Consider the following 11075-nt stretch of genomic DNA (forward strand, 5'->3'; position numbering starts at 1 on the left):
CAATTTCACTAGAAGGTGTTAGTATAAGTTTTATGCATATAATTTCTTTAAAACCTTAGTGAGTATAAAAGTCCCACTCTTCCAATTTGATGGTTTTTCATCTTCCAAACCCATTTAGTTAATCTTGGAAATAAACGACTCAAAACTTCAGAAACTATTTCCAACATGATTTTCATACTTTATTTTTTTGTAAATTGAGAGAAATGTCCTCTAAATGCCAAAAGGTTCAAATTTATTATATATTTAATCATTGTTTACTAGTACTAATACAATTTCATGATATATAATGCAGCTCACAATATGACCAGACAATGAGAAATAATTAAATGAATGGAATAATTGCCTTCGCCCTGCTGCTATTAGTACTTCCCTTCCAAATGGCATTGTATCTCTAAAGGTGCCTACTCCTTTCACAAGTGGCCAGTGACCACAAAAGTTGTGAAGAAAGTTGAGGGTCCTTTTATCCAAAACTAGAGACACATTATTTTTCACGACTTCTTATTTATTCATTTATTTAGGGTAAGAATGCGTTCTAATATTTTCACTGGTCTTTTATTGACTAAATAAGCTTCCATTTTAAAATCCCAAATCTTTAGACGGTTCCTCAAATCAGCATTTGTTTCCAACTATCATAAAACTGTGATTTCCCAACAATATGGCACAATTGGATGGGTCTTTGAAAGAGTTTTAATCATTTGCAAGCTGAGGAAAGCTTTCTTTATCTTGCTTCCAGTGTTACCTAGGAGTTGCTTTTGCACTCCCACATTTTATTCACAGGGCATGTATCATTTTGTGGACATTAATTTACTTATCTTATCTTATCTGCAATCTGGCCAAATATAATACAAAGAAAAAATCCTGACAAACTAGAAGAGTTTTACAATCATACCTTAGGGCACTTTCATTGTTTTTGTATATGTGTGTTGCAGACAGCAAGGAAAACAGATAAGTCTTGGCCCATGAAAGCTCTTATATTAAATATATGAAACATATCTGTGTTGAACAACCATTGAGATAATCATACAAATTCTAACCTTTATTATAATGCATATGTGCCATAATATGCAATTAAACTATGGAAACAGAGTGTTTGCGTCTAAACCACAAAGAATGTCAAACAAGTGGCTATCATCAGTCATTGGTTGTGGTAGCAGTGAAAAACGATTAGTGCTGTAATTTGATTGTGCATGCACTAATTGCTTCACAGTTGGACAGTTGCCGTAAACACGGAAACAACTTGCTAATTCAGGGTAATTAAGGGTTAGACCCACTCCACATGCAACCCCCTTGAGAAAATGAATATTCAATATACGTTCACACTCTCCTGGAATTTCATACTTGCAAGTATACCTTACTCCATGTCAGGACTCATCACGAACCACCATTACTTTATACTATGTATCCATAAAATTCTGCCATTTTATTATTGCTTTTAGTGGCAACTAAAGACATAGCTAATATAGCGAAACCAGCATAAATATTAAAAATGCAAATATCCATTAACTACATAATTAATTTCATCAGAAACACTCAATTAGTGAAGCATAATAATGGAACAACGTATCTAATGTCATAGCAAGAATTGCATGTATATAGTAGGGAAGGAGGAGCTTTCCAAAATTTTCAATCTGGCACTAAAATTCTTGGGTCTGTCAACAGTAACTTCAGTTCAACAAAAACTTATTTTCTTGCTCATCTTCCATAAGTTATGACGATTTGGATGCCATGAAGTGAACAGATCATGCCAATGTCGATTAATTTTATAGTCTCAGGGAAGTTGTTTGACATTGAGCCAATAACATGTTCAGATCAAGACATAATGGGTGGTCAGGCCAATTGGTGGTCCATGGAGTCATGGCTCTGCTCATTTAATCAATGTACATTGTTCCTTCCATCGCTGATTACACTAAGAGCTATTAAAGTGTTACCTGGCAAATGGTTTGGAAGTTTGAAATAATATCTCTTCTAGTCCAGCTAGAAACCCAAATTTACCTGCAGCTCAGGTCATCAATATGGAAAAAGTATCCTGTTTTTTTTTGTGAAGTGTCACCATCCTCCTTGACTACAAGTGAAAGACTATGTCTAATTCCATTCTATGAGGAAATTAAGCAAAGTCGAATTGATTCCAAATATGATTCGATCCTAAGTCAAACTCATCAATTTGACTTGCAATGAGGACTCAAACTCCCAAGTCAAACATGAGTTAGGTTGACTTGACAATTCTAATTCAAATCGACTTATTATGTCCAAAATCCATATTGTCCTATAGTATGTATCATCATATGTACTTTGAAATGCATTAGAATTGAAAACTTGCATTATATGTTAAATGGGAACCTCAACAGCTAAGGATGCACAAGTTCTCGTTGCATCCCTTCGATCTGCATACTCTGCAACTCCTACCAAGTTGAAGATCATCAATATGTATGTGGTCTATGCAGTTCTCACGGCAGTTGTGCAGGTTGTCTACATGGCAATAGTTGGATCATTTCCTTTCAATGCTTTTCTTTCAGGAGTTCTATCCTGCATGGGTCAGCTGTGCTTGTAGTTTGTTTGCAAATGCAAGTCAACGAAGAAAACAAGGGATTCAAGGATCTTCCTCCAGAAAGAGCATTTGCAGATTTTGTTTTGTGCAATTTTTCACTTCACTTGGTGATAATGAACTTCCTAAATTAGTGGATAAGGACATGCAGAATTGGAATGAGAGGGTACCCATCACAAAGCAACAACATTATAGGGGCCTGATTCCTATTTTTTCTGTTACTATAGCTACTGTTCTATATTTTTTTATGAAGTTTCTTTGTCAATATGATCTAATAATTATGCATATATGAAAATTATTTATGTAGGGTCTGCGTGTCACTCATTTTCTTTTCCCAATTTTCTCAAGCTGCAACATGATACACTGGCGTTTATGCAGGTTGATAACCTAGCTGTAATTCTACCTCGATACAGTGATATTATAAGATTTATAACCTAGATCAATTTAGTGTGGAATTGTCATTTTGTTCTTGATACATGTTTACATGTCTGTTGTTAATTTTTCTAACAGTTTCCGTTTTACTGCTTCTTTGTAACTGCAGGTTCTTTCCAAGCCTCTGATCAAGTGGTTTAGTGTTTCCGTGCATGCAGAGGTATCAAGTGACATGAGCCACCAAATGCTGATGCTAGAAAAGATTTGGCACCCAATCCTGACTCTCTACAGAATTGCTACCCACTGATATCATTTGATTCAAGTCTTGTAACCCAACAATCACCTTTGCTAGTTTCAGCTAATGTGAATGGGTGCCCAATATTTCTGCTTGCAGAAATTGGGGCTTATGTGATAACCAGAAGAAATATGGATACTGTTAATTTATGTGGTTCCTCTGACCTTAGTGAGGCTCCACGATTTCCTCTTGTAGCGATACAAATTAACATGATGACATGATGAAATGTCTGATTAATACATTCCGTAAGGGTTCGAGGACGCACATCTTTACATGACCATACCACTTCGTGGACCCTAAATCCATTGTACATCCCACGTGTTTTAAATGTCTCTATGGTGTTGAGCATAAAATTTAATGGTTAAGGCATTTTAGTTTTCATTAATTATATTGTCCATTATCAATAATGCTCATTAAAAAAATGATCAATAAGTTTGAACTTTCATAATTCAAATGGTAATTATTGCACTTAAGCAATGATTTCTAATTGTCCACATCATAAGGAACATTTAGAATTTAGAATTTGATGAGTTAAATTTATTCAAAACATATGCATTAAAGTTAGTTAAGATAGATATCAATGTCTACCACCACTGATAGTAGGAGGTGCTCTAACTCTAGGAGTGGGTAAACGAGTGGGTCTAATTCCCTTTTGTAATGGAAGTCGAGCCACAGTATGAAGTAACTCTCTCTATCTGTATCTCCAGAAGAGTATTTGGATGATCTGAGCCGTCGTACAATTTTCACACTCTCCTAGGGCTGGGTATTATATCAATGCAATAATTTAGATTTTCCCAATGTAAAATTTAGCTCTTCAAGCAACCGAAATCAAAATTCTGTAGAAATTTCAAGTATTTCATACATGGATAGTGAATATTCAACTTCAACTCAGAAAATGGATGAAAGATGAGAAGAATGAAAATGGATGAAAGATGAGAAGAACAAAATATTTGTCCCAAGAACCGTGTAGTGCTAATCACCGGTTGAAAGGGTTGGAAGGAGATATTTAAATATAGTTATAAGTCTTTTGACAATTTAATTTTTTTTATTTTTTTTTTTTTTGGGTGACTGTTCATGGGAATTTTAAGGCTAAATCGTTTGGATTAGAGAAGCCATACAAAATTTGGACTCCATACATGTATGCACAACAAATAAATTTCTGACCTCCTAACAAATATTGTCATAATGGAGGTTCAAGATCGGAGAAAATTATGATTTTGGAAGGAATCAAAACAGGAGAATGGCAGGACTAATTGAATAGTTTGTCTGGGACAATTTCTTAAAGTTTCTGAGAAGACTTCTATAATTTCTAACTTTCTATTAGTGCGGTTGAGGATTTTAAAAAGTAATATTTTTTTCTTGACTTTCAATTTATTTCAAGAACTGATTTAAAAGACTCTGTTTGATTGACTATGTCATTGCACCTTCATTGGAACCTCCATCTAATCTCATCATAAATGAGTCACCTAAAGCTGAGGTTCTCCTCTGACTCAATCTCCTACAAATGACACAATTGACAAATCCTGTTAGACTGTAGAATGTGATGATCTCTCTCAATCTGGAGCTTGTGCAAGCAAATATTCAATTGACGAAGAGGAATCCTCAGGCTATGCTAGGCTCTTGGTTTCTACATCAACCTATACACAATTATATAGTTTTGTATGCAGTGTTGGCACAAGTAAACTATAGTGAATTCCTGACCATATATGAAAAAACTACTGAATCAACTTTGCTTGAACTACTGTCACGATTTACATAAGTTACATGTCGTTGTTATCTCAATTCACAATTAATTAATTCATTACTTTTCTTGGAATCTATTCTCAATCTGAAATTTAAACGTGGAAGACATGAGACGTGTTGGAATTGTCCAACTCAGAATGATTATAGTCTCCTTCATTTTTGTCTGCAAACAATGTATCAAAATAACAAGGGTTCTTTTCTCAGATTCAGGGCCAGATTTTGCAGCATATTACTTTCAGTTTCCAATACATTAATCCTTTGCTTTTGGTGCACTGGCAGGTTTATGATTTTAGCATGTTGAGAGAAGAAATTGTGCTCATTTTCGTGCACCTTTTTCAGTTTTTTTTTTTTGTCACCAAAAACAACAAACTCCTGTTGGATTGTATGATATCTTCTTGCCTTCTCAGGATTTTGTTGAATTCCTGAATGTCTCTGTTATCCATATTTGGTGCCTCCAAGAAGTGAAGAAAACAAGAGGTGGAAAAATCAACGAGATGGTCACTGTTTAGCTGCGCAGGGGAGGAGCCTTCATGTTCCCTGCACTCTGCGTGATACTTAAGTCAGAATAAAACCCAGAACCCAGATTTGCTTCACTGTGTGATCCAATGGAGTCAATTCTAATGAACAAAGTAAAAGAACTAAACAAACCAAAAGATGAGACTTGAAGAGAAATGAGTGACTTCTGGTGGAGGAGCAATAGATGCCACCACCAGAATTCATACCTACAAACAATGTTCCCATATATGCAACCAGAAATAACAGAGAGCCAAAGACAGACCAAATCCCTAGCAATCTTTACCATAACTCCTAGAGGGGATGAACCAAGAAATAGATGGATACTGAAAGAGAACCAGTTGAATGAGGAGGATAGGCTTAAGAATCAGAGAAAGGTTCCCAGAATAGTAACCAGTTCCACCACCTCAATATTCCAGACCTTCCACTGATGCCACATTCCAATGACAATTTGGAAAAATGCTGCCAAAACCATCAAACATTCCAAGTACAGGGATGGTATTTAATAGAGGAGCGACCACCATCATGCCCAAACTGCCTAAACATTCAATTCCGAAGGTTTGATTCTTTTTTGCCCCATAGGACCTATGAGATTTCATACTGAGCCCTTCATCTTCTGAAGCCGAGTTGTTACTGCATGTTCTGTTGGTACTTTGGGGCATCCTTGGAGCTCCCATATTGATACAAGAGAAATAATGCACTGATTTGTGATGCTTGTGAGAGTTGATGCTAAATGTTTTATGTGCCCTTCCATATGAATTCCTTATGGGATTAGATAATTATAATGACCCCCATTTTTTTTTTATGTACACCCCTTTACTAAGCTCTGTGGCCTTGTTAGCACAGTGATCAACTTCAGAATTTAGACCACATTTCACATGGGGAGATACAGCTTTGTTGAGACAGCTTACCTCTTATTTGGTCAACCAATGGTGACTGGAATTTTATTGTTAGATGGAGTGATTTTACCTAGCATAAGGTTTATCATCATGGAATTCTCAATGATTTCCAAATTCCAATGACTTAACATTTGCTTCCTGGCTAGAAGAATGTCATGCAATAGTGCATATGCATGAGCCTAATTGTTTGAGACTTCGCCAAGACCCTAAAATCTAAGGTGGCTACTCTTTTTTTCTCCAGGATCATAGAGGATCCCTCCCTAACCTGCCATCCTTGATTTTATATTTTTTTTAATGACTAGAAATCCTTAGTTTTCAGTGAGTCACACCTCAAAGTAAGATGTAATTTCTATAAGAAAGAACAACATGACATTTACATAAGAGGCCTTTATGTCATTTGCTCATATGTAAAAAAAAATGTTTCCTAAAATGCATATATTATAGCAAATGGCACACTTGATGTCATATGATTCAGAATATGTGAATAACCACCAAACTTTTAGAACATAAGCATTCTTATTAACATAAATAGGGGTTAAAGAGAGAAAGTCCCATGATTGCGGAAAATGACAATGGCAGCGAGTTGGATTTTGTCAGGAGAGAATTTGGGCACCATGAACAGGGCATATCTCGGATAAACAGTGGAAGTTTTGGGTCCTGCCCTGCTTCGGTTTTAAATTCACAGGCCAAGTGGGCAAGCTTGTTTTTGCAATAGCCTGATAGTTTTTTACTTTGGGCCTTTACAGGAGGGGCTATTGCAATCTCGCAAGACTATCGCCGAGTTGATCAATGCTGCACAGGTTGACAAAGTTTCCCTCGTGGACAATGCCACCGCTGCAGCGGCAATTGTACTCCAACAGATTTCTTGGGCATTCAGGGAGAATAGTTTTCAGAAGGGTGATGTCATACTGATACTTCATTATGCCTTTGGAGCTGTGCAGAAGGAAATCCAGGCTTATGCAGACCAGGCTGGAGCGTGCATCATTGAGGTTGAATTGCCATTCCCGGTGCGATCAAAAGAAGAAATCATAGAGAATTTCAGGGCAGCAGTGGACCGTGGCAAGCGAGATGGCGGTAAAATCAGATTGGCAGTCATAGACCATGTTAGTTCAATGCCCTCTGTTCTAGTCCCTCTAAAAGAGCTGATCGCGGTATGTAGAGATGAAAGGGTAGATCAAGTTTTTGTAGATGGGGTTCATGCTATTGGGAATGTAGATATTGATATGCAAGAGATTGGTGCTGATTTCTATACCAGCAACCTTTACAAATGGTTTTTCTGCCCTCCCTCTGTGGCATTTCTTTATTACCGATGCATGTTCCATCCTATTATGCATCACCCAGTTGTTTCTCATGAATTTGAAGATGGATTACCGGCAGAGTCTGCTTGGGTTGGTACTAGAGACTACAGTCCGCAGCTTTGTGTGCCTTCTGCTTTGGAGTTCACAAAAAAATTCGAGGATAGCATCATGTTCAGGTTCTAGCCCCCAGAGAGGGGTTGCCACCACAAGGAACGCTTGTGTTCGAATCCCACTTCAGACACTCTCTCTACTACAAGCCTGCAATATGGGTATAAGAAGTCATAAACAGATAGAATATACCCAAGAAGACAAGAAGCTGATTCCCAACACAAGGATAGTAGATTCTACAACAAGACATCTCTGTCACTTTGCATGCACCTCATGCAGCGTACAAAAATGGAATAAAACACTTGAATTAGAGAAACTCAATGCTGAGGATGAATGAAATCTAAACTTACTCAATGATGTACCATGCCTAAACACTGGGGAATGTAGACAACGAAATAATGGTTGTAAAGACATTGAAAATGATTATCCATGAAACAAAGCCGCATGCTTCAAGTTTAACCAGCTTTAGGAACAAAAAGATCTGATAAATTATACTCCTAGGGACTTCCACAGATTTAATCCAAGACTGTATAATGGAAAAAGACTAAAGGCCAAAGGGAATATTGCTAACGATAGAATAATATCTGAAATTTCAAGTAATAAAACACATACCCCCAAGCGATAAGAACCAAATGTAAACACTTTTGCATTTGATTCTTCTACCATCTGTTCAGTGTAACCTTTTTCCCTGGTCAATTGCTTGACCCATTTTTTTCACAATCTGGTCAATTTGGGCAAGCCCTTCTTCTCTTAATGCAGACTCCTCTTTGCTCTCATAAAGCCCAGCACTCACTAAGAACTTTTCCAACTCTCGGCTTCTCTGAAGATCTGATCCTGATGGACCTGATAACGAAATTGGTTTCGTAATACCATATTGCCTGGTAACGCCCGGAGAACAGGTTTCTCCGGCCGAGGCTTCCGAACTAACCATATTTCAGTAAATTTTAAAGGAAATGGAACCTCCGAACAAAAAAAAACAGCTGGAGAACAAAACACCCTAATCAACACGCCGGCCTTTGTATAACATCACTCGCCATGAACTGAACAACACCCACATAAAATCCGGCCGCTCCAAGCTGTTGCCGCAGAAAACACACATGTAGATCTGCGGATGAGAATGTTGCCAGATTCGAACCCTTGACGTTGGCTACAGGGATAGGCGGGGTGGGCGAATGGGGAGAAGACGCGAGAAAGAAGTATTGCGACGTCCTCGCAGATCTTCTGCAGAAGACAAAACACGGAGGTGGAAGACAAATGGAGGTTTCTGCATCAGATCGGGCAAAGAAACCCCGCACCAATACCGCTCTGTAGATGATCGCGGTTTTTTTTTTTTAAATTTGTTATATGAATATATTTTAGGATTATAAATCCTTATGAAGGTTACAATTTCTTTATAACGAAATTTGGGGTTTAGTGAGCCTTGGGTCCAGATTTTGAACTTGGCTCTGATACCATGTGTAAGAACCCGACTCCTATTATTAGAGCCTTTATTTTGTTATACACTAACATATCTATTTTTTTCTGTTAATTTATAAATAACAAAGGAGCTTGCTGACCTTTTCACATAGCTTTAAACATTTAACATTTTATCATTTTATCATAAGCAACATAAATTAAGGTGAGAATTCCATTGATATCAACTTAACAAGAGTAGTCCATGGAAAAATACCTGTCCCGGCGGTTGATGATGATACCTTTGTCTTATAGCTCCAGCCGAACGCTCCTTCTGGCCGACCCAACCGGATTTACCTCCCAGCCAACTAGGAAATAAATTCCTAGCCCAGGAAACCTCCACAGGTTCCCTAGCCCTCCGTGCCCAAGTCCAACCAGATATAGTGTGTCCTCAAGAAGAATGTGCAAAACTAGATAATGATACTTTCCTCCTCTCAAACCCAAAAAACCTCCACAGGTTTCCAAGGTCTCCCAAAAATCATAACAAGGCCAAACAATCACAACCAACCCCCACAATCCTAAGCAAAACTCCAACTCCCCCTCTTCTTCCTTCCCCCTTCCCTTTTATACCCTCTTTCCTCAACCACCTCTCATTAATGTCATCAACTCTCACCCATCCTTGGTTGACTTCTCTTCCAAGCTAGAGTACATTTGGAATTGTGATAGGAATTTAAAATTGAGAATTTAATGGGGAAGTACATTTGGGAATGTGAAGTGTAATTACATGGGGAGGACCATGTCTCCTCCTTATTGAATGTGAGGGTACATTGGGGAATGTGAAATGAATAAATATATATTTATGATAAGATGGAGAGGGCTATGTCTTCTCCCAATTAAATGTGAGGGTACATTGGGGAATGTGAAATGAATAAATATATATTGATGATAAGATGGAGAGGACTTTGTCTTCTCCTTATTAAATGTGAGGGTACCTTGGGGTGTGTGAATGAATAAATATATTTTGAATTAATGGAAGGAGACCATATCCTACACAATATTCAAATTGAGAAGGTAAGTGGGGAATTTGAATAATGGAAATCATAAATTTATTTTAGACCAATATTCCTCAATATTTTCAGATAATGTAAATATTAACACAATTTGTAGGATAAGATTTAAGTGGGGCATTACAGTGTGTCAAGTGCTAATGTTTCTCAATGCAATATTATGCCAAGGTGTTCTAGGGCATGCCAACACATGATAGGGGAGTGCTATGTTATGTTAGGGCATGCCAACATGTGCTTGGGCGTGCTACTTGTTTGGTCAATTTAGTGTGTTCTAAATTGCTGATTAAATGTCAATCCGGGATTCGTAAACTGACGAAGTGAAGTGTACTATATGTACAAGATAACCATTTTCTTAGTCTTTTGTCATTTTTTAGTTTTTTAGTTTGTTTTTGGATTTATCTTTTATGGATTCCCTAGTGTGTGATGGCGAAAATGAAAGTTAAGTATGGATGGTAATGGTGATTTCTACAGTGATCTTCCAAACTTAAAAGTGTTCAAAAAGAAAGCTCTAAAATAACTATAATGAAATCAATTCTTAAGAGGATGTAAATGTATCAAATAGTGAACTAATGACAATGGCCTAGTCTCCTTACTGCTATATGAAAAAGAAAGTAAACTGAACTTAAAGCAACTCAAAGACTGAAAGCAAAGTAACTAATTCACACTACTTCAACTCTTCTGATCCTTTACCCTTCAACTCAATCTGCCTTATGAGAAGCAATCATGAACAAGTTAAGAAATATGATATCTAAATTGCAGGAAATTAAATTGCATAAAGGAAACTAATCACACTACTTCAACTCTTCTGATCCTTTACCCTTCAACTCAATCTGCCTTATGGGAAGC

General features: G+C 37.2%; 1 protein-coding gene across 1 annotated transcript; it reads left to right on the top strand.

Moving 5' to 3' along the window:
• Positions 1 to 2329: 2329 nt before the first annotated feature.
• On the top strand, positions 2330 to 8527 carry LOC149215238 (putative L-cysteine desulfhydrase 1). Its single transcript, XM_089389661.1, is given in 5 exon segments — positions 2330 to 2531; positions 2850 to 2935; positions 3084 to 3134; positions 6897 to 7088; positions 7090 to 8527. Coding segments are annotated over 5 exon segments (1287 nt in total). The 3' UTR covers positions 7846 to 8527.
• Positions 8528 to 11075: the final 2548 nt, after the last annotated feature.

Source organism: Pinus tabuliformis, chromosome 1_1 (assembly GCF_031772625.1).
Source record: "Pinus tabuliformis cultivar Carrire ecotype Pingquan chromosome 1_1, CPIR1, whole genome shotgun sequence".
NCBI classification, from domain to species: Eukaryota; Viridiplantae; Streptophyta; class Pinopsida; order Pinales; family Pinaceae; genus Pinus; species Pinus tabuliformis.